The 24,409-nt window shown below is 42.9% G+C and overlaps 2 protein-coding genes across 3 annotated transcripts; one reads left to right on the forward strand and one right to left on the reverse strand.

Annotated features, from left to right (window-relative positions):
• Positions 1 to 1,600: 1,600 nt before the first annotated feature.
• On the reverse strand, positions 1,601 to 7,678 carry LOC115365095 (ubiquitin carboxyl-terminal hydrolase 37-like). Its single transcript, XM_030059869.1, has 19 exons — positions 7,529 to 7,678; positions 7,118 to 7,179; positions 6,990 to 7,029; positions 6,708 to 6,791; positions 5,949 to 6,086; positions 5,692 to 5,818; positions 5,468 to 5,601; positions 5,206 to 5,299; positions 5,029 to 5,108; positions 4,805 to 4,932; positions 4,628 to 4,689; positions 4,471 to 4,525; positions 4,227 to 4,365; positions 3,623 to 3,726; positions 3,397 to 3,524; positions 3,221 to 3,293; positions 2,351 to 2,570; positions 1,827 to 1,930; positions 1,601 to 1,728 (listed from the first exon to the last, which is right to left on the reverse strand). The coding sequence occupies exons 5-15, from the start codon at positions 6,056 to 6,058 to the stop codon at positions 3,454 to 3,456; spliced, it is 1,104 nt and encodes a 367-aa protein (XP_029915729.1). The 5' UTR covers positions 6,059 to 6,086; positions 6,708 to 6,791; positions 6,990 to 7,029; positions 7,118 to 7,179; positions 7,529 to 7,678; the 3' UTR covers positions 1,601 to 1,728; positions 1,827 to 1,930; positions 2,351 to 2,570; positions 3,221 to 3,293; positions 3,397 to 3,453.
• rchy1 (ring finger and CHY zinc finger domain containing 1) lies at positions 5,811 to 17,397 on the forward strand. Of its 2 annotated transcripts, XM_030059872.1 has the most exons (10): positions 5,811 to 5,814; positions 13,464 to 13,533; positions 14,035 to 14,154; positions 14,425 to 14,540; positions 14,859 to 14,937; positions 15,049 to 15,093; positions 15,214 to 15,272; positions 15,407 to 15,436; positions 15,682 to 15,802; positions 16,254 to 17,397. In XM_030059872.1, the coding sequence occupies exons 2-10, from the start codon at positions 13,483 to 13,485 to the stop codon at positions 16,449 to 16,451; spliced, it is 819 nt and encodes a 272-aa protein (XP_029915732.1). In that variant the 5' UTR covers positions 5,811 to 5,814; positions 13,464 to 13,482; the 3' UTR covers positions 16,452 to 17,397. The 2 variants fall into 2 exon arrangements, with proteins under 2 accessions (XP_029915732.1, XP_029915733.1); XM_030059873.1 differs by lacking the exons at positions 5,811 to 5,814; positions 13,464 to 13,533; positions 14,035 to 14,154; positions 14,859 to 14,937.
• Positions 17,398 to 24,409: the final 7,012 nt, after the last annotated feature.

The raw sequence follows: 24,409 nt of genomic DNA on the forward strand, positions 1-24,409 counted from the left end.
AAATTGCATTCTGTTTATATTACTGGCCTGTGTGGTTGTTTTTGTAGTTGTGGTTAATTTATTTCAAGGTTAAAGTCCTTTGTCATGTGGTGTCTGTAATACTTGTCTTCACCCCACATTATGTTTGAATTTAATACATGATTGATGGCAATACTCTCCACATGCAGATCATTACTACAATATCCCTTGAAAGCTTCTTGGTCTTGACTGGGTGAGAAGTGCATTTTTAATTGCAGCAGGCACAGCTCTATGGGCCCCCCCTTGAACTCTGTAGTCCTTACTATTGTGACACAAACATCAAAAATTTAATAGCTGAATGTTGTCACTGAACAAGTAAGGAAAACACAGGGAAACAGGTTGACAGTGCAAAAGTAAGGGTTTTTATTTATCCAGAAATCTGACACATTGTATGGGTAACAAAACCAATTGAGGTGCAAAACTTTTCACAAAGAATTTCAGTAACAATGGTCCAAAACATAAGTGAAGTCAACAAAACAAGAAGCTTAACAGAATGACAAGGTAAAATGACAAGGTAGGGAACATATGTAGTGTCTAGTAAAGTGAAATGGTCACAAAAAAGGAAAGGAAAAAATTACATAAGCAAGCAAAAACTTAAATTCTAAAAATTCTACATATGAAATAAATCAACAGAAAAATTTCTACATTAGGCCTACACAAAATGAACAATCTTCTACATCACAGAGCTAAAATTTAAAAGGTGCAATGCCATATGTATTACTTTCCCTAAAATAATTATATCAATGTATTTGATTTTTTCCTAATAAAACATCCAGTACACTATTTGTAATTTCACATTTATTGATTTATTTAATCAAAATAATCAAAATGCAATAAGTATGCCCAACATAATGTCATACACCCACTAACCAAATCAAATTCTGTTAGGCTCTTGCCAGCAGAGAAATCCTATCTAATCCCATCAGCAGAGACATATTTCCAGTTGTAAATTAGAGATAGTAGCCAATCGTTTTGGCTGTAGGGAGAGTTAGGAAATTGTACTGTGTGACGCAGATACTGGCCATACATATAAAGCTGGATTTACAGTGTGTGTTATGTTGAGCTAGTTGTTTCCAGTATTGTGCAGTTTTAGCAAGGCCCATCATGTGTGGAGCATCTGCTCCATCTCTCCCAGCTCTGAGGAGGCTGCTGCTGCTGGCTGAGGTCTGTGAGCAGCTCGTACGTCGCCTGCTGTCAGTGTCAGGGAGCTCTGCTGATCTGGAACCTCCACTGGCTGTGTGGAGCAGGTGGAGGATGTGGAGCACCAGGAGGTCCAGGTCTAGCAAACATTCTGATACTGCGTTGTTGTTTTTTTTGTTTTGTTTTTTAGCAGGCATCATGCAGAACCCAGGGGCTGATAGTTGTGTCATTCAGCAGATCTCAGCTCTACACCAGGAGACATTTGCTGGCTGGGGCAGACGGCTACTGATGAACCTGGATCCTACAGGGCTGCATGGGCCCCCTCCCCTGCAGGAAGATAGGAAGTGAAGATGCTGCTTTAACTCAGAACTCAGTTCGCTAGAAGGCTCAGGAAGGCAGATTCTTCTCATAATCACTGAGGTCGAAAGTCTTACCCGAGGACGTAAAACAGGATATAAGCCGTGCCCCGTCGCTCTTTCAGGACCGTGGCCTCATCTGTTTTTGTTGTAATGCCGTCGTTCAGTGTGAGCCAGTCTCTGCTGTTGCCTTCCATGTCACTGATGTAGTGACCTGCGAGACACAGAAAACGCAATGAAGAAGCATTTTTATTTTGTTGTGTGTACGCGTTCCAGATCATATTACTGTCTGATGTCTGTGGCATTAATTACCGGTCAATGGTCTCCCCCGAGTGAGATGATGCCATGAGAACCCCTTTCTTGCTGAAAAAGGGATACCTCCGCAGAGATCCAGAGGAACACGGCTCCAGGTAGAGCTTAGGAGAGACAGATGAACAAGAACTAATGAGAACAGTTGAGCATTGGTAGATGGACAGTGAAAACTACATATCTGCTGTTAAATCTACCCTCTTCAGCAACAGTGCCAGAGGTCAGCATGGTTGCATCTGTCCAAGGAACTGCTGGAATCCTAAAAAAGTGTATTTATATTTAGGCTAAAGCAATTTTGCAACAAGGAAGCACTTTCATTCACTTCAGACTAGCTACTAAGAGGAAGCCTTGGCTTTCTGACTGAAGAATGTTATCCTCTTGAGCACATGGACACAAAACAATTAAATAAAAGTGATGGGTGCTGATAGGTGGACAGCTGGCTTATTGGTCACCCGTGACACCCAGTAACATGTTTAGAGTGATTTCATGAGATGCATCAACCTTAATTGGTCTGCATCCTATTGTACCTGGCGCTTGCCTGTCTGGTTTCTCCTGTCTCTTTCTCCCCAGTGGAGAAAGACGAGTGGAGAAAGGTGGAGAGGCTCCTCTCTCGTTCTCCTCTGCCTCCTCCTGTCCGCGTGGCAGGAGTGCCATGAGGCGAGGAGTAAAAGAGGGCGAGATGCGGTGAGGAGATCTTCATCTGAGCGAAGACACAGGATGAGGCCGTGTGGCGCTCTCAACAAGAATCTGAAAGAGAGGACAACAGGACGTCTGACAGGTTGATATAATCTGCTTCAGCTCAGAGGCAGATTACACAGGAAAATGACATGCATACTAACATACTAACATTTTCTGGACAAAAATCATCAACATTGTTTGTGTTAAAGTTGACACATGGCTTAAAAACAATAAATTGTCTTTACATGTAAATGAGACAGATTTCAGAGTTTTTTGTTCCAAGTGGAATCAAAATAACGTTGAACATGTTCGTATTAGAATAAACAGCTGGGATACTGACAGATTGAAATCCAAAGTCCTGGGGTTTCATAATGACGAATTTCTAAATTTTAATGGTCATATTAACAATTTAAATAAAAAGCTGTCCAAATATGTTACACTGTGCAATACTTTTCCTACTTGTCTTGTGAGAGCAAATATTTCATAAAATAAATTTATAGAGTAAAAACTAAAACTGAGGTTCAAAGACAGGATTGAATATAATCTTTAAGTTAAACCAGTTGTAAAGTTTGCTGCAACAGAATTTAATGGCACACTGTGATTTAATCTCATTTAAAAGTGGCTCCTTGATGGTGCAATCTGGCCTCAGTGTCTTACTCTCCTTTCTCAGAATGTGACTGGGAACATGGTAAAGCACTTTTAGTGGTCAGCAGACTCACCTCTGCTCCGGGGACATTTGCTCCTGTTGAGTCTGGGTCCTACAGGGATGCATGGTCTCCCTCCCCTGCTCCCCTGCAGGAAGATGGGACAGAAGACGCTTTAACTCAGAACTCAGTTTGCTAGAAGGCTCAGGGAGGCAGATTCTTCTCATAATCACTGAGGTCAAAAGTCTTACCCGAGGACATAAAACAGGATATAAGCCGTGTCCTGACGCTCTTTCAGGACCGTGGCCTCATCTGTTTTTGTCGTTCAGTGTGAGCCAGTCTCTGCTGTTGCCTTCCATGATGTCACTGATGTAGTGACCTGTGAGACACAGAAAACGCAATGAAGAAGCATTTTTATTTTGTTGTGTGTACGCGTTCCAGATCATATTACTGTCTGATGTCTGTGGCATTAATTACCGGTCAATGGTCTCCCCTGAGTGAGATGATGCCATGAGAACCCCTTTCTTGCTGAAAAAGGGATACCTCCGCAGAGATCCAGAGGAACACGGCTCCAGGTAGAGCTTAGGAGAGACAGATGAACAAGAACTAATGAGAACAGTTGAGCATTGGTAGATGGGCAGTGAAAACTACATATCTGCTGCTAAATCTACCCTCTTCAGCAACAGTGCCAGAGGTCAGCATGGTTGCATCTGTCCCAGGAACTGCCGGAATCCTAAAAAAGTGTATTTATATTTACGCTAAAGCAATTTTGCAACAAGGAAGCACTTTGATTCACTTCAGACTAGCTACTAAGAGAAAGCCTTGGCTTTCTGACTGAAAAATGTTATCTTCTTGAGCACATGGACACAAAACAATCAAATAAAAGTGATGGGTGCTGATAGGTGGACAGCTGGCTCAACATTTGCTCCTGTTGAGTCTGGGTCCTACAGGGATGCATGGTCCCCCTCCCCTGCTCCCCTGCAGGAAGATGGGACAGAAGACGCTTTAACTCAGAGCTCAGTTTGCTAGAAGGCTCAGGGAGGCAGATTCTTCTCGTAATCACTGAGGTCAAAAGTCTTACCCGAGGACGTAAAACAGGATATAAGCCGTGTCCTGACGCTCTTCCAGGACCGTGGCCTCATCTGTTTTTGTTGTAATGGCGTCGTTCAGTGTGAGCCAGTCTCTGCTGTCGCCTTCCATGATGTCACTGATGTAGTGACCTGTGAGACACAGAAAATGCAGTGAAGGTGAGGCATTATGTGACATTTTTGTTGTTATGTGTGTACGTGTCCCAGATCCACATTTTTCTATGTGGCATTATTTACCACAGTCAATGCTCCTCCCAAGGTGAGACACGACTCCACACAGATGATAGTTGCTCTGAAAAAGAAAAATGGTAAATGTTGTAATAAGGTTCTTAAACCACTCCACTACACAGTACATATTCAACATGTTCTCTCTCTTTCCCTATTACTGTCTCACCACAGACGCTCCCAGCTGTGAGGTCTGTGTGTCTCCTGAACTCTCCAGCTCATCAACTGATGCTGACAAACACACCACAAAGCTTTGCTTAACTTTAAAATGTAGAAACAAAAGTTGGGTGTTTCCAGTAAGCTTAGCCATGCTTCAACAAGTTTAAAAGTGCACAATGTCTTTTACCTGTGTGTGAGACGGGCTCTTTGTTGGAAGATGTCAGAGACAGCACAGGAGGGATGGCGACTGCATCTCCCAGTCTCCTCATCTGCCCCCCACTGTAGCAGAAACGCTTCATGTGAAGCACCAGCACTCTGGCGAAAGATGGAGAAAACCAAAAATGAGCAAAGCCTCAACACAGAAAGACAGAGAGTACTTGACAGCATCTTGGAGGCTGTGGGCAGACGGACCGGGGCAGAGTGAGGAAACTCCTCCTAACGGTGGCCTGGCGGCCAAGGCACTTCCCACAGGTACACTCCAGCTCTGATGCCTAAGAACAAACCAGTCACTACATTGCTATACACAGAAACCAAGTAAGAAACGTTGACCTCATGAATTTAAAGGGAAAAGATCCTCTGTAAACTGACCTCAAAGAAGAATCGGAGGCTGTCCTCCAGGAAGGGGGACAGGTTCAGGGAGAGGTTGTTGTGCTCCTCCTCCTGGAAGACCTTGTCTCCACAGCTGTAAAAACAAAAAAATTTAACAGTCAGACCACTGAAAACTTCTGTAATCATCAACAATAAGCAATGCAGTTTGTTTTTTAATGTTTTGTTCTGTGATTAATCAGATAAAACAGCATAAAACAGCAACATGCATATATGTATTGAATGCAGTTTGCTGTGAAGTTACCTGGCGCAGGTGCGAACGCACTGAAGTTTGAACTCAAACTTCGCCGTGGGACAAATGTAGCCTGGTGATGTGGCCATGGCCTCGCCCTCCATCTTCAGGCCCATGAAGAGGAGCATCAGGAACTCGTGAGCATCCTGTGAGAAATCAGCGAGCCATTAAAATATGTTAAGCACACAAATGCTACACTAAACAATAAATCACAAATGCTAGGCTCATTTTAGTACCTGCTGAGAGCGATCGTGATACTCCTCATTATAAACAGCCAAGCTGCTCTTGATTAAGCGGAGGAGCTGCTTCTTGTCTTTAGAGGCACACTGACCCTGCCGTGTTTTGCACAGCTCTCCGATGTTCCTTCAGAAAGGAAATGGAAGGAAATGAGTATTTACTACTTGCTGAAATCATGAAATAACATTCAGTAAAGCAGGGAGCTGCTCCTCCTTTTGGCCTGGTGTGTGGGGTGAAGATATCTTAGGTCCTGCACCTCTGCAGCAGCAGACAGGTCTCTGCCTCGAGGCTCCAGAGGGCCTCCTGCGTCATGATGTCACTGCAGAAGTCTGGGACACTGTAAAGACCCTGCAGGGTGGCGTTCATGAAGCAGGTGTTCCCGATGTTTGGAAACCTGCAAGGAAATTTATATTAGTACAACACAACAACAACAACAACAACAACAACAACAACAACAACAACAGCAACTCAGTAATGTGTTCTGTAACCCAACCTGCTTCAATACAATTACAAGATTACAATATTTCACTGTATTTTTAAGTCAGTAATTTTTCCTACATTTTAAATCAAATCCATTACAGAAAGTCAATTTTTGTAGCTCTCTATAAGCGTCAGGAGAACTGCACTTTGACAGTCACAACATTCACAGTGAACAGTCAGCCAACAAAAAAACAGAAGAGTAATCTGGCTGTACTTCATTTGTGCACTTCAATTTGTAATTTAGAAAATCTCCTTCTATACTACTCTAATTTCAAACTCTCATGCTTTTAGAGCTGCTTAGGAGAGATCAGATTTAACAATGTTCATGTTAGTAGTACATTTTAAATGAACTGCTTTTTTAGAAGCTCATTTTTACTGCAGGATTTCTACTTCTCCTTAAGTAAAATATCAGCAAACTAACAACACATTTTGAGAGGGACATTCAAGCACACTTTCCACTCAGAAGATGATCCTACACCCTGACAGAGATTGACCAAGGCTGAGTTGGGACAACAGTTTGATTTCTGTCACATACCCCAGCTCCACCTTCTTCTGTCTTTTCCGGCTCCCGCCATCGCTGCTGGTGTTGCGGGAGCGTTTTCCACGTACTTTCACTGATCTATGAGATGGAGAAAGAGAAAGACCAGGAGTGATGGGATGTAAACTCCAGCAGGGATTTGATCAGAGCAATGCAAAGAAGCAATTCATCCAAAGGTAGAAAAACAGGGAATCTGAAATTGAATCCTATCTCTAAGCAACACAGCTGATCTCTTAACAGTTTCCACCACTGTCCCATTCATGCTGAAAAAAGGGATACCTCCGCCGAGATCTAGCAGAGCACGGCTCCAGGTAGACAGCTGAGGAGAGACAGATGAAGAAGTGCTACTGAGAACACAGATTAGCAGTGATGGAAGAACAGTGAATTTACATGTCTGTTAAATCTACCTCGTTCAGTGTCCGGGATCAAACTCGGCGCCTCCGGTCCAATGGCCTCTGCCTTGGGAATCCTAGAAGAAAAATAATAAATAAAGCACCCACACAGGAACACTGACAATGAGGCATAGATGTCAATAAAAAAAAAAATAAAACAAAAATGTTAATACTCTCCCAAATTATGCAGAAACCACATTCACTGACTTCAAACTAGCTACTCAGCGGTGCCTTGACTTTTTGACTGAAGAGTGTTTTTTTTTCATCTCCAGAACATGGACACAAAACACTGAATCAACTAAATACAAGTGATGGGAGCTGATAAGTGCACAGTCAGCTCACTGGTTACCCGTGGCAACCAGTAAGATAGGTTTAGGTTGAATTCATGAGCTGCATCAGCCTTAATTAGCCTGCATCCTACTTTACCTGTCGATGGTCCTGGTCTGCTCAGCAACATCCTTGCTGACTGGATCTGTGGAAGACAAAACAGAGTTCGTGAAGGATGGGGAGGAGCTGGTGCAAAGAGTGTGAGGAGGAGATGGTGGGAGAGAGGGAAGAAGAGTGGGAGAGGAGGAGGGAGAGTAAGGAGAGAAGGTGGGAGTGGAGGGAGAGGAGGGAGAGTAAGGAGAGAAAGTGGGAGTGGAGGGAGAGGAGGGAGAGTAAGGAGAGAAGGTGGGAGCGGAGGGAGAGTAAGGAGAGAAGGTGGGAGTGGAGGGAGAGGAGGGAGAGAAAGTGAGAGTGGAGGGAGAGGAGGGAGAGTAAGGAGAGAAGGTGGGAGCGGAGGGAGAGGAGGGAGAGTAAGGAGAGAAGGTGGGAGCGGAGGGAGAGTAAGGAGAGAAGGTGGGAGTGGAGGGAGAGGAGGGAGAGTAAGGAGAGAAGGTGGGAGCGGAGGGAGAGGAGGAAGAGTAACTAGAGAAGGTGGGAGCGGAGGGAGAGTAAGGAGAGAAGGTGGGAGTGGAGGGAGAGGAGGGAGAGTAAGGAGAGAAGGCGGGAGAGGAGGGAGAGTAAGGAGAGAAGGTGGGAGTGGAGGGAGAGTAAGGAGAGAAGGTGGGAGAGGAGGGAGAGTAAGGAGAGAAGGTGGGAGTGGGCGGAGACGAGGTGGGAGGGAGGTCCTGAGGGCTGTCCATGTTGGTCGGAGTGGGTGAAGCTGAAGAAAGACGATCAGGCTGGGTGGCTCTCAACAGGGATCTGAAAGAGAAGACAACAGGATGTCAGACATGTTGACACAAGCTGCTTCACCTCAGAGGCAGACAAAAAACAAACAAACAAACAAAAAAAACAGGAAAATGACATCATAAATAATCATCAACAATCACAAGTAACAATGATCACATGGTAACCACGGTCCAACCTGACTGGACAAGATGTGTTGCATGAGTGCTGACAGAGAATAACAGCACTCTGGTGTTTTTCTAGAGAGCTGGACAGGATTTGGATTTTTAAATACATTAAAAATTACAATGAATTAAAATACACACACACACACACACACACACACACACACACACACACACACACACACACACATTAATGAATTGTATTCCCTTAGTTTTGCAAACAAAATCAAGTATTTTCTGTCCACATGCATTCAATCAGCACAATTTTGACATGACATCATTTTCATTTATGCTGGTCAGGTTACCAACATTACCAACCACCAGGGCCGTGGGAAGGTACACACAGGTTAACACGTCCAAAAGCCTGCTGTGTACTGCACAAAAATCCAAATACACACATTTTAACTTGTCCAGGAGCCTGTTACACACAATGCATTACATATCCAATTATTTGTGGCAAATATGAAATTATTTGCAGAGGCACGTCAAGAGTTTTGTAACTGCATCTCAATCTCTGTGTGTAATCCAATTTGTTAATCTGCAATAGAATCAATAAAATCGAATCTCTCGCAGTCGGTGTTGACAGCTCCGAAATTTCAGCTAAAATGAAAGAACTGAACAACAAGATAAACTACGTGAAAACATATATAAAAATATAGGACCAATTTAAGAAATTATTTATTTAGACAGCCTGAACTGCAGCCGCTCTAAGGTCAGCGCGTCATCGCGTTCTCACCACGTCACGGCCCAGAGCCGATGCGGCTCGTGTCGTTTTTCAAACGATAACAACTCAGCCCGCGCGGCCCGGAGTGGACGCGTTTTTGCGCGCTCCAGAAAAAAACACGGAAAAACTCGCGTTGCCGAGTTTATTTGACCTCAGTGTTGCATGGAAATCCAGTCTGACAACTTTACTAGCAGTGGCCACTTATCTATTTCAGAAAAACATTTTTCTGAACGCGTTTTTTGTCTAATTTAACTTGTTTCTTACTTGTAGCTCAAGTTGCACAGTAACGCGCCACAAATCCAACATTTTGTTCGTTATTTTCCAGAGGACGGAGCCTCCCTACCTGTTCGGAGAGGCGCGGCTGGGGTCAGCCATGTCCTGACAGCTTCTGCTTCTGCTCCGGGTGGGTTTTTTGTGGAAAAAAGCTTTGAGTGAAAATCTCTCTTCCGCTCAGTCGGGAGTCTAGGTCAAGTGCGTCCGCAGGCGTCGCGCGCGTCAACACAAGTGACGGTTTTCGTTCGCGCGGCGGTTTAAACAGGGAGCTGCGTCGTCATGGCAATTTGTGTTCGCTGCATAGCAACGGAGCCCGTTGAAAGGTAAACTATTTTTTACTTTTTTTTTTTTTTTTGCTTTAAAATTACATACCCACAATGAAAAGGGTATACCTGTGCAACTACAGTGTCTATTTGAATAAAGTTGGTGTCATAATAAAGGGAACACTTGTGTTTTTATTTTTTTTCCAGATGCGTAAATATCAGTACATATGTTACTGGGTAAAAAAAAAAAATGTAATGAAAAAAATCATTTTTTCAATGATTTTTTTTTTCTCCATTTTTTCTTATATATACCCTACCAGTCACAAGTTTGGACACACCTTCTCATTCAATGTGTTTTCTTTATTTTTACTACTTTCAACATTGTAGATACATACTGAAGTCATCAAATATATGAAGCAAGATATATGGAATTATGTAGCAAAGAAAAAAATGTTAAATAACTTCATAAACAACATAATAAATATGTTTTATATTTTAGATTCCTCAAAGTAGCCACCCTTTGCTTTGTTGACAGCGCTGCAAACCCTTGGCCTTCTCTCAATAAGCTTCATGATGTAGTCACTTGAAATGATTTTAACTTCACAGGTGTGCCTTGTCAGGGTTCATTTGTGGAATTTCTTGCCTTCTTGACAGGGTTGGGACCATCAGTTGTGTTGTGCAGAAGTCAGGTTGGTACACAGCTGTCAGCCCTATTTGACAACTGTTAAAATTGACCAAGAAATAAATAAAATATATATATTTGGACACACCTTCTCATTCAATTCATTCTCATTCAATGCGTTTTCGCATTGAATCAAACTTTTGGCCTGTACTGTATAGATATATATATATATATATATATATATATATACACACACACACATTATACACAAACACGTGTGTACACTGGTAGTACAGCGCATTGATCTGTAATAATAAAAATAAAAACTATATTATCAGTGACAACCACAGGATCACAACAAGACTGCCAGTCCAAGAGACTGATGGTGGAGCCGTGATATAGCTCTCTCTCTCTCTCTCTCTCTCTCTCTCTCTCTCTCTCTCTCTCTCTCTCTCTCACACACACACACACACACACACACACGACCCTGTAATGTACAGGTAGGGAAAACTACAGAAGGTTTGGGGGAACCTAAAAATCATAAGAACTCAACTCTGCTCTCTCTTACCCCAAAATACAGAGAGAGGAAAACAGGAATGAAAGTATCAACATAATCAAATATTCATGAATGATGTATTGCATTTGCAAGTACTTGTATCTTTATTGGAGGCAATTTAAGGATCTTCAAATGAAACACAAATTCACAAGTCTGGGTCCACTAATGTTGATAAGAGGGGGAAAAAAACACATTATTATTAACCATTTGAAACCCAGGAGTCTGTGAACTTACTTTAATTTTGAGACATTTTAGTTCACCATATGAAGAAAATTCACTTCATTTTTCTGGGAAAATTTCTTGGAATAATAGTGTTTTCTCAGCTTTCAGGTGGTAAACAGTGCTTGGGAACTATGAGGACTTTGATGTCATCAGTAATAAATCATTTCATAAGTCAAACTCATGGCTGTGTGTCCAGTCAGAGTCACCGGTTTGGACCGTGCGACTCCTGTCCGCTGCTCCTGGGTGTGTTTGCTGCCTCAGAGTGGTGTGGTCAGGGTGGAGGCAGTGGTCCAGGGTTGGAGCTTCATGTGGAGGTGGAGAGCTCTTCTTGTGGGCCTCCAGCTTCTCAGTCAGCTGGCTGTGCAGCTGCTGCACCGGCTCGCTGCTCTGTGCTCACCAGCCAACACAGCAACACACAACATCAGTACAAATCAAATCAAATCAAAGCAGACGATTTGTCTGGGAGGGAAGACAAAGTGCTTCATCACAGTGAGTGCACGGTGGTAAGGCCTCCTGATCAGGGCCTTACCTAGACACTGGACAGAGTTTGCCCCATAGCTGCAATAGCCTATGACACTTATCTGGGCGTTACGCGAGTCCACATGGTGGTGAAATTTGCTCCTCAGTTGCTCCGTGCTCCCCTGGGCTGCTGCAGAAAGAGCAGAGGCAACTCTGAGGTTCAGATCACAACTATTCTTTTGAATTTCTACTTACAATTTGCAGATATTGCACTCAGCTGTGACAGGGTAGAGCAATGGATTTCAAAAATAGCTGTTACAGGTACATGGAGTGCACAACTTACTGACCCCAACATAACAAAACTTAATTTGTATGAGGTAAATAATTACAGTCATATATAAATACAATAAAATGGCACAAAGCTGTTGATTTAGGTTTATGTGCTAAAAGTCTTAATCCTAAATATCGCACCACCCTAACTTTTGAAATGAGATACAGTCTGTAGGGAACATGGGTCCTGAATGTTCATCTGATGTGATTTTTTGTAATATGATAGAAATCCAGACAGTGCTCAGGCAGCTTTTGTGTAAAAGGTGCCCTTTAATATAATGACAAAAAATTAGTATGAGCTCAATGCTATCCCAGCTTATTAGTAACCATTCCCAAAGACCCCAGGAGAGAGCGCACTTGTACAGCACTATGCCTGAACCTGTTCCTCCAAATCTATCTATCTATCTATGGAGCAGTGTAGTATAGCCTATGTCTAGAATGTTTAAGATAAATGAATATTTCTAGTATATGCACAGGTTCATCTGCCGGTTAAATGATTCTGAGAATCAAATTGTTGTGGCACTGGTGAATATTATATTCAGTGACACACGCTGCACATTCAGTGACACACGCTGCACATCTCACTTCTGGGGGCACTGGTATAAATGTCTTTTAAAAATGAGTCATTAGACTATTTTTTTTTATTATTCTGTGTGTTTTTTGATTTTTTTTTTTAGTCTGGAATAAAGAATATCTATCTATCTATCTATATAAACTTTAAGACTGACCATTTTTGGATGTTCATTCAAAAGTGTGTACTTTAGGCTATTAATCCATATTCCTGTTTAGTGAAAGTAAAATAAGCAAAACTCCTGCATTGCCGCAATGCCCCTGATCTCCAGGCTGGCTGGTCCTGCAGGAAGTCATGAAGAGGAGCAAATGCTGCTGTGACATGCTGGGACGTCATGAGTCACACCTTCCTACAAGAGGGCCAGGCCCTCTGTTTTGAGTGCATGTTTTTTTTTTTTTTTTTTTTTCATTCCCATCCTTATTTTATGCATCTCATGTTTTGTTATAAGTTGGAAGCATCTTTACTTGTGATGTGTGATTTGTCTGTTTATGTGGCTTTTTACTTTTGTTTTGACTTATTTCATGAGTGGCTTGCAGTTTCTAGATGGCAGTCTGCTGAAGCTGCTACAGGCAACTGTCTGTATCTGTAGTGGCTGTGCTGGTAACCTTTATGAGTTCAGCTGAAGGCCCTGTATGTACCTTTATCAGCTTATCAGCAGATGTTGTCTTCAAATAGAACTGAGCACCAGCGTCTTGAAGCTCCAGTGGGATTTTTTTTTGTTCTAAAGTACAGAGTGGGCAGTGAGTTTAAATGCCAGTAGCTGGTGAAGTGATCAGTGTAGCCAGCTTGAAAGAAGCAGCTCTACTCTGACAGGTTACAGCTGTGATTATCCACCTCATGCCTCATTTTACTGTCTCAAATATGTTCACAACATGTAAATGTAAGATGAGTCCACTTGAGAAGGGGTAAAAATGTGCATATCTACTTCAGCCGTTAGATGGCACTAGCGAGCAGAAATTGCGTTTTTGAATGCCTGTCGCATCTCACTGCACAGCGAAGAAGAGCCCTAACTTTGGTGGAGAAATGGCTTCTCCTGCTGGATGTGAACACTATGTCCGCAGCTGTTTATTGAAAGTGAGTACGCCTTATTGTCACGACGGTGTCTCATTATCTGTTCATCACATGGCCTTATATTTAGCTGCTCACTAACAAAGTAGCTGAGACATGCTCGCAACCTCACATGGCTAATGTAAGCAAGGAAGTGGCAAGCCGGTTAGCTAGCTTATGTGCCTAGCAGATACGATAGCAGCGTAGATTACGAAAACTATATTTCTTTTAATCCGATGTTTCCTTGTTAGTATGCTAGCATTAGTCCAAATAGCTGAATGTCGTCGCCAACATAGGGAAGTTACTGGTTAACGTGTCTGTCAGTCAGTGTCACGTGTAAGTTCATGCTAATCAACATTAGTCATTAGCACCATTTCTAACAACAGCTACACATGGCTAGTTTTCTCACAACCAAAGCGACACTCACAAGGTGACATTTGTACAGACTCGCCTTTTGATTATGCCTCATGTTAGCATCGAGCTCTCCATTTATCGTGTTGAAGTGTTATCTAAATGTGTGTACGCCAGGCACCTTGCTGTGGGAAACTGTATGTGTGCCGACTGTGCCATGATGCAGAGGAGAACCATCAGATGGACCGTTTCCAGGTCAGAGAGGTGCAGTGCTCTGACTGCCACACACTGCAACAGGTAATCATGATCAGAAGAACCTGGAGGGATTAAATAACCATTTAAAACAATGAGTAATCATGAGAGCCTAAATTTCCTCTGGGATCAGTGAAAAAAAAATCTGTCTATCTGTTTTCTCAGGTTTTAAATAAATAAAACGAATGAATCTATCTGTGTGTCTGTCTGAAACAGCTGTACAGAGATCATGGTTTTATTACAGCTCTGTGATAAGTAGTCTTGATTAATCTGCTCCAGGAAGTACAGTTGCTCTGTTGGCCTTTGTTCTTCTAGGCACAGCAGACCTGCCAGCAGTGTCATGTGCAGTTTGGGGAGTATTACTGTGACATATGCCACTTGTTTGACAAGGATAAGAAGCAGTATCACTGTCAGCTCTGTGGAATATGCAGGTGGGTAACACTGTGTACACACTGCTGGTGCAAAAAACTGCTGGTCTATAACTTTGGTGTTACAATATACCTGCATCACTCAACCAGTTACTTTTCAGATTTTCCTCTATCTTCTTTCTCTCTTTTATTGTTTTATATGTTGAGATAAAACACTGAGATAAGTAGCTCACAGCTGGTGGTTAGTTTTGCCACATTGCTGTGGGGAGACATCACGTTGTGGGTGTGTCTGCTTCTGCTTCTGCTTTTATCTGCACAATGATGTCTTGTGTTGCATGACATACCTGTCCATGGAATGACTCTGGGTTTTGACACCTACAGGATTGGGCCAAGGGAGAAGTATTTCCACTGTGGAAAGTGTAATTTGTGTTTAGCCACTAGTCTGCGCGGAAACCACAAGGTGATTTTTAAGCTGTGTTTGTTGTGACCTACCTAGATGATATCTATCATTCTTGATTGCCCTCAGCGCTAATTATGTGTTAATTATGTGCCATCGTTTTCTTTGTTTCAGTGTGTGGAAAATGTTTCGAGACAAAACTGCCCTGTATGTATGGAGGTAAGATATTAACTATGAGGGGATGGCATGGTGAGGGATGCTTGACTGCAATGAATCCCTATGCGGTGTTTTGTGCTTTGTGTGGTTAACACGTATTGTATCATTGTATGTGTAAATTAGGATATCCACACCTCCAGAGTAAGAGCACAAGTTCTTCCATGCGGCCACCTTCTACACAAGTAGGTCTCACTGTGCTCTACAGCGTTGTCTCCAGACTTGTGCATCTCCCTTATAGCAATTTGTCTTCACAATTCAAATTCCATATGTATGGCAAAAGCTGTTCATTAAAACGTTGACATGGTTTCCTCTGCAGGACATGCTTTGATGACATGATCAGAACTGGGTATGTCTCATAAGTCTTGGACATTTCATAGACTGAAGTTAATGAGGAGTATATTAATGAGAATGAAAAGGTTTTGTTCCAGAATTAGATTTCCTCCATTTGGAAATAGTGATATTCTTGGACAAAACAACACTAATCCCAAAAACCTTTTGGAAGTAAACACTAGTCACTGTTTAACAGCTTCTTTTTTTTTTAAAGTGAAACCCTTGCTAAAAGGGCATACATTTTTTTTGTCATTGTGTCAGTGCGTACCGCTGCCCTCTGTGCATGCACTCCGCCTGGAACATGGAGGACCACTGGGAACAGATGGACAAAGAGATCGCCCAGTCACCCATGCCCACTGAATACCAGGATGCCACTGTCAAGGTTGCAATGTTGAAATGGAGAAAAAAAATGTCTTTTTGTCACGGGAAAGATCATTTGAAAACATAATCCATCAGAAATAACTAATTTTTCGCAGAAAATGAGAAGTCCAAGGGAATATTTGAGTAATCCAGCATCACTTAGTTGTCAAAAGTATATGATGATTATAAGTTTTAGTAGTATATTGATTACATTTTTTAGCAATAGCTGTGATGAGAGCTTCAAGACAAAATTCTAATGTCACTGAAGGACAAAAGTAGAAAATGATAATCCATATGGATCATAAGTCATTTGGATCTGCCCAGTTTTCAGGTTTCATTGAATCTGTGTGCTGAAATCCTGTCAGAAAATATTTTATAGAACTGGGTCATGATGACTGTTAATGTTATTACCTGAGTAATCATAAGGTTGTCTGTATATGTAATCCAGTTACTGTGCTCTGGCCTGTTTGTAGATCATATGTAACGACTGCCAGGCCCACTGTATGGTGCCTTTCCACGTACTGGGGATGAAGTGCAGCAGCTGTGGCTCCTACAACACGGCCCAGGATGGTGGACTCATTCAGCAGCCTCGACAACAGCAGCCGGAGCCAGACACAGAGACCGAGGGAGAAACAGACACTGAGCCAGAGCAGCACGATCACCCGGAGTGACCTCTCTGACCCATATTATATTTACATCGGCTGATGGGGTTATTCAATGACATACATGAGTGTAACAGTAGAGAAAGATTCAGGTATGATTTTGTCAATGCTAATGGTGAAAAACACAAGCAACAAATTTGCAATGCCCAGACAATAACATGTAAGGCTCTCACCCCAGCCTGAGTGGTATACTACATCAGGATCCCACACACTATTCTCCATGAAACAAGCACTTTAATGGAAAGCATCAGAATTGGTTGACGCTAATCTTATTTATTAAGAAAACAAGATTTCTCCATGGAAGTTTTTGTCAAAAACATCACAATCAGCCTCCTCTTTGTTTTTTGTTACTGGTGGAAGTTAATGTCTGGAATTATAGAGAAATGCTTTCAATCCCCACTAACTTCAACTGGCATGCTTGGACTATTTTCTCAGTTGCATGAATCAGTGTGACAGCTTTGTTTTTGTTAATAAGGGATTTGTTATTAAGGGGTTAATAATTGAATTGTTCATCACACTCTACCTCTCTGTTTTGTGTTATACCCATTACTGTAATAAAAGTAGACTCCTGATAAGCTGTTGATTCAAAGGGCCTGGGTAGTCTTCACCCCTCTTTCTCTTGAGCAGTGAAGACTGTTTCTGGGACAGAACTATTCATCTCTCTTAAATCCTATGCTGGCACAACTCTCAGTAAAGTGATCCTCCTCTATCTTATTAAATAAAGTGTTGTCAATACACATTGCCAATTTGCCATCAATAAAGTTTGGCTGAAATATGTTTGGAGAACAGATGCAGGTGCTTTGGGATTGTACAGTATTGGAGCATAGATAACATTTTTGATTTTAAAAAACATGTAAATAATACAAAATGAAGAATGATACTCAAGAGACTAAACACTGAATATATTTCTGTTTAAACAGCATATTTTCTAACTAATTAAACCATTGTAGGACTCAGTGGAAATGACCTTGCCATCTCGCTCATCTGTCAAAACTAGGTAAAGAAAGCACATGTCCAGTGATTAAATTAGTAAGAAAAATTCTTTAACTCACAAGTATTGAATGATTATTTTGACATACAATGGATAAGGCTTTTACGAACAGCACGTTGTCTACATAATTTCTATTGAGCCTGTATGACAAAGAGCTCTTAGCCCAAGACTCAATATTGTTTTTGTGTAATTTTTACTTGCAAGTGGTTTGGTTTTGCTTATCTTTCCAATGACTGCCTATCAACAACATGAATGTATGAAATATGGTTGCACTATATTCAGAACCATTCATTCAACATCCACACACAGCTCATAAGATGAAGGGTATTTATTTAAGATACAGATTACATGGTCTTATTTACATCACATTTTAATTTTTCAACTGCTCTACAAAATAGAATAATGCATTGGAGCTGTTGCTAGTCAAGTTATTGCTTGATGAAAGAAATCCCAACAGTGCGTCCTCAAATTATAATCAATATTTGCTTAGTCCCTGCTGTTATCTGTGGTTAAAACATATTTCCTTTGTATTTATTCAGCAGTAAGAAAATTACCGCCACTGCTGCAGGAAATATGACATCTAAAGAAGTAGACTCTTAATATTTAGAATAAATTTACCGTACCATACCATGAATCAACATGTCATTAGACCAGGATAATCTGCACTATAACGATTACTTAAGAAGACTATACGATCCGAATGTCAGAGCCAAGCACTGAGGGTGCATAAAAATAAAATAAAACACTGAAATCATATAGAAATATGTCAGTGTAGCGCTGGAAAACAATGCGCTTGTTGGTTGATTTCTTTCAGTTTGTTGACTTGTTTGCTCAGATGCTGTCTCCTCTGGGTGGACTGGGCTCAGCCGTGGTGAACTGCAGGGTGAAACAAACAGGAACGCCGGTGGTGACTTCTGCGGTCCCGGCTGGGACATGCCGGGGCGGGGCGGCGGACAGCGGTGGGGGCGTTGGTTTCATGATGTCTGGAGAGCGGGAAGGAGTGGCACCCAGGGGGAATACATGGTATGTGGCGGTGGAGAGGGGTGGTTGAATTGTGCCAGTGGCATCAATACCAATGTTAAAATCAGCCTCTGTAAGCACTCTCTGCTGTGACCCCCCCATGTCTGGTGAAACGTGTGCAATATCAGCGTTAAAGGAGTCTTGTGACAGATCAGAATCAGGCATATCCCGAGAAATGTCTACGCCAAGGGAGGTTTGTGAAGGATCACTATCTGGCATCAGTTGTAGAGGCTCTATATCAGTGGAGGTCTGAGGGTCTTCGGGGTCCGGTAGGGGTGAGGCGCTGGTGTCGATAGTGGCCGGAGAGGGCCCAGTTTCCTCGGGGAGTAGTGGGCCTGCACTGTACGGAGGATCAGTCTCCTCCATGGCGTTAGGGACCTCTGTCTCTGGAGACTCCGGCTGCGGGGCTGTCTGTGTAGGCTCTGAGTGAGAAGCAGTTTCCTCTGATGAGTCGAATTCACTGGACTCAGACGACTTGGATGAATCCTCACCCCCATTTAGGCAAACCTGTTTTTGTATCAAGAAGTAGTCATTCCAGTATACATACAAGACACTGCTCCCATTTAGATTGTATTAAGAGTGATGAACAGGACAGGAGAGCTACTCACCGGTTTGGCCGTTGCTACAGTCACCATGAAGATAACACAAAGTGTAATCCTTAGGGTCGTCATTATTGTTTTTTATATGTGTAGGCCTACTGAAAAATTCAAATAAAATACAAGGTCACTCAGCTTGTTCTGCTATAACCAGTATCCTGGCCACCTGAGAAGTCTGAATATTTAAAGTTTCATGATGAGACATCCACCAGTTGAATAAAAAAAAAAAAAAAAAAAAAAAAAACATCTACTGACAAAATTTGTCACTTGAGTGTGAACTTAAATACTGAGTGACTGAAGACATTTGACATGATGAGCACTTTACTTACAAAATAATAGTACTAAGTAAAATAATAAATTTTAGAGAACATGTTATCATCTGTATTTTTTCCGAGCAAATATCAGATAACATTTTTTAAAAATGGATATGTTGCAATTTGGAATGTAACCCTTGATTTGTCATTCCAGGAGTAAGACCTACCTTGATAATATGAATTATTTTATTCCTTGTCAGCATAGAGTAAGAGATTGACAGCCAAATTAATTTGGAGATAGTGTCTAAGCTCTTTTTGTTAAATTTTCAAGAATCGTATTAAAGCTCATTAGTTCTTTCTCTTGTCTGAATAGTAGAACTTGATTTGGGCCTCGCTTTATATGGCTGTTGAGCTGCGTGGTTACAACAAAATGCCTCTCTATAATTCATTCTCTGGTTCACAGCCCTAGCAATACACTTCACTACTGTAATAACACTAAGATGTTGAACACCCCAGATACACTGAAATTACAGAGTACTATAAAATTCTGACTGATGATAATAAGACAACAAATATACCAGAAGTACAGAGTCAGGCAAAGTAAACATGTTTTTGTGGTTTTGGTGTAAACAATGGGAAGAACTCAATTTAGATCTTTCTGTGTGTCATCGTGAGTTGTATCATGCATACTCATTACACTGAGGGAAAAAAAACCTTGGTGAAGAAAGCTGGCTTCACTGGGAAATATTTAAGAGAACACAGATTTTATTTTCCTTGATTTCCTTTAATCAGTCAGTATATCGCACCCATTTTATAGAAAGTACCAGTTGAATGTAAGAAAGTTTGTTCACAGACATAGAAATACAAAAGCAACCCAAGCGATTTACAGAGTTTAGAGTTTATAACAGACCATTTTTAATAGTGAAAAAATGTACAAAAAAAAAGTAATATATTTGGCTTCCACTAACTTCTCAGGAACAGTAAACCTTCCTTATTACACAAAATAAATGTCCCCAGATCAAAACATTAATTCCTGGAGTGATTTACAAAAAGCGCAACAGCAGGATAAGCTACAATTCCTGATTCATCAATATTACAAGCAACCAGCAGATTTAGCAAACAAAGCTGTTTCCCTAGAATGACAACATATTTTATAGAGAAGTGGTATCTATCTTACGTATTTACCTAACAACATCTGTGGAACCCTTGGTTGTCTGAGGATCAAGCTCAGGAAGTGTATTTTGTATCATTAACTTCTGAACATCCGCAGCAGTCTTGCTATCCTCATGGTCAGGTATCAAGACCCCTGGGAAGATGATCAAGGGTGATTCACCTCCACCTGATGTGTCATCACCCGGGTTAGTGCCAGATACTTCTTTTTTCCCTTCCCCAATACCAATGGCAGATACATCTCCTTTGCTTTCCCCAATGCCTATTCTCTTGGCAACCTCAGGAGGATATACAAAGAGGGGTCCCTCTGGTTGTCTCAGGGCTGTACCTTGCCCTGCCCATGGACGTCCAGCATTCGCATCCCAGGGCCTTCCTGCCTGCCCTGCCCCTCGACTCTCACTTTGATCCATTAAAGGCCTGCTCACTTGTCCTGGCAATTGACTCCCCCCATGATACACTGGTAGTATTAGCACTTGCCCTGGCAATTGATTCCCCCCCTGAAATACAGGTGGCATTCCCATTTGCCCTGATGATTGACTCCCTCCCTGAGACACAGGTGGCATTCCCACTTGCCCTGGCAATTGATTCCCCCCTTGAGACACAGGTGGCATTCCCATTTGCCCTGATGATTGACTCCCTCCCTGAGACACAGGTGGTATTCCCACTTGTCCTGGCAATTGACTCCCACCTTGATATACTGGTAGTATTCCCACTTGCCCTGGCAACTGACGCCCCCCTTGATACACCAATAGTATTCCCATTTGTCCTGTCAATTGACCTCCTCCTTGATATGCTGGTGGTGTTCCCGCTTGCTGAGATGATTGACTCCCTCCTTGAATTGGTGGAATTCCTACTTGCCCTGATGATTTACTTCCTTGATACACTGCTGGCATTCCCACTTGCCCCGATGTTTGACTCCCTCCTTGATACACTGGCGGCATTACCACTTGCCCTAATGTTTGACTCCCTCTGTGATACACTGGTGGCATTACCACTTGACCTGACATTTGACTCCCTCCTTGATATGCTGGTGGCATTCCCCCTTGCCCTGATGATTGACTCCCGCCTTGATATGCTGGTGGCATTCCCACTTGCCCTGATGATTGACTAACTCCGTGATACACTGGTGGCGTTACCCCTTGCCCTGATGATTGACTAACTCCTTGATACACTGGTGGCATTACCACTTGCCCTGACATTTGACTCCCTCCTTGATATGCTGGAGGCATTCCCACTTGCCCTGATGATTGACTCCCTCCGTGAGATACAGGTGGCATTCCCATTTGCCTTGATGATTGAATCCCTCCCTGAGACACTGGTGGCATTCCAATTTGCCCTGATGATTGACTCCCTCCCTGAGATGCAGGTGGCATTCCCACTTGCCCTGATGATTGACTCCCTCCCTGAGACACAGGTGGCATTCCCACTTGCCCTGATGATTGACTCCCTCCCTGAGACACAGGTGGCATTCCCACTTGCCCTGATGATTGACTCCCTCCCTGAGACACAGGTGGCATTCCCATTTGGCCTGTTGATTGACTCCCTCCCTGAGACACAGGTGGCATGCCCATTTGCCCTGATGACTGAGTCTCCCCTTGGTTCACCAATGGCATTCCCACTTGCCCTGATGATTGACTCCCCCCTTGATTTACTGATGGTATTCCCACTTGCCCTGATGATTGACTTCCCCCTTGATTCGCCGCTGGCAATCCCACTTGCCCTGATGATTGACTCCCTCCTTGATACGTCGTTGGCCTTCCCTCTTGCCCTGTCAATTGACTCCCTCCTTGATACACTGGTGGCATTCCCACTTGCCCTGATGACTGACTCCCCGCTTGGTTCACCGGTGGCATTCCCACTTGCCCTGATGCATGACTTCCCCCTTGATTCACTGGTGGCATTCCCATTTGCCCTGTCAATTGACTTCCCCTTTGATCCACCGGTAACCTTCCCACTTGCTCTGTCAATTGCCCTGACCTTTGACTCGCTCCTTGGTACACTGGTGGCATTCCCACTTGCCCTGACCACTGACTCCCTCCTTGGTGAAGCACCGGTGGCATTCCCTCTTGCCCTGCCCACTGACCTCTTTGACCCAACTGTGTCCCTCCCACCTGCCCTGACCACTGACTTCCCCCTTGATATGCTGGTGCCATTCCCTGTTGCCTGGTCCACTGACTTCCTCTTTGAGCCACCGGTGGCCTTCCCACTTGCCCCGCCCATTGCCCTGTAATTGACTTTCCTGAAGGTCCTGTCCATAAATGGCCCCTTTGCCCTGCCATTGGCCTTCCCGCATTTCCTGGAGGTTGAACTACCAAATGAACATTCTGTGGATGTGTCTGTTGAACTCTGTCTGGCCCTGTCCATTGGACTCCTGCTGGCTGTGTCCATGGAACTGCTGGTGGCCATGCCCATTGAACTGCTGGTGCCAAATGAGCTGCCGCTGGTCCTGTCCGTTGAACTTCCACTGGTCGTTTTCCTTGGGCTCCATTATGCCCTGCTGCTTGCCCACCTATGTGACTTCCCCCTTGCCCTGACCCTTGACCCTCCCCTTGTCTCCCCATTTGTCCTGCTCCTTGCCCTCCCTGTTCCCTTTGGTCTTGCCCTTCACCTTGCCCACTCACTTGCTCTCCCACTTTCCCTTCTTCTTGACCTCCCCTTTGCCCAGGCACTTGTTTGCCATCTGAACTTCTGTCTGCAGGAAAAATGAAAATAGGCATAGTCAGACCAGAACTGGAGCTCTGTGCTTGGGTATCTGATGTAGAGGGTAGCTGGACTACTTGAGGTGCATTTTTCCCAGAGGTGTCGGTGAAAATAAAAATTGGGAGTGCAGGCTGTTTGGGAGGCTCAGTTTGGCTTCGTTCCCCATGTGTCGCATTTGAGGACTGTGGATTCAAGGGAGGGGGATGATGGGACAGAGAACCGTGAGGGTATTCACAGTTTCCACCAGCACAGGAAGAGGGAACGTTTTGATCAGATCGTCTGGGGATGACAGGAGGTGATGGGGTTTGTTGAGCAGGTTGATCAAGTCGTTGGGTGATGACAGGAGCAGCAGAGGTTTGTTGAGGAGGTTGATCAGGTTTTTGGGGAATGACAGGAGGTGCTGGTGTTTGTTGAGGAGATGGATAAGAGGTGGTCTCTCTAGCTGGGTTAACAGGTGGGTTCAGGGGCCAATAGGGTGACCTTTCAGATGGTCTCATGTATTGTACCTCTTTTTGATCTGGCAGGATAGATGTGGCAGTGCGTCTTCGAGGGTCTTCAATTCTGAAGGTGGGAACGAAGACATCATAGTGTATCTCAGGCTGCCCAAAGGGTTTCACCGGCGGTTCTAGTCGATAAGGTCCTCTTCCCAAGTTTGGCATGGTAGCTGACTGATAACGTCTCCCCAGTGTTGGCATCTTTAAAAAAAAAAAAAAAAAAAAAAAAAAAAAATCATTCCAAACTTGCATTTGGGGGAAGCAAACATTCAGAATTTTCCATGTATATATGAAATCACACTGCTGTTACTGTGAGAAGAAACAATTACTTACTGGTAAAGTCATGGAGACTTCAACACAGCACAGGAAAACAAATGCCACCCTTATTGCCATCATTCTATAGAAGAAATAAATCATATTAATAGGAGCTCTGCCTGTACACAACTCAACTGATATATTGGTTAATGAGTTCAATCATTGCAATTTGTAATCTTGGAATTTATATTTATGTCTCTATCATTGCTTATCTCTTACCACATATGATCTACCATTTATAGAGGTTAACTCTTACATAGTAGTACTGTAGTATTAGCATTATAGCATTGCAAGCACTACAATACAAATCACAAAAGCATTAATCATAACAGAGTGACAAGCAAGAATCTTATTCCTTTACATTACCGTAGGTAGTCGTCCGTCAAGCTCACTCTTGTGTTGTCCAGTGTAAACTATATTTAACAAG

This window comes from Myripristis murdjan, chromosome 9, assembly GCF_902150065.1.
Source record: "Myripristis murdjan chromosome 9, fMyrMur1.1, whole genome shotgun sequence".
NCBI lineage: Eukaryota > Metazoa > Chordata > Actinopteri > Holocentriformes > Holocentridae > Myripristis > Myripristis murdjan.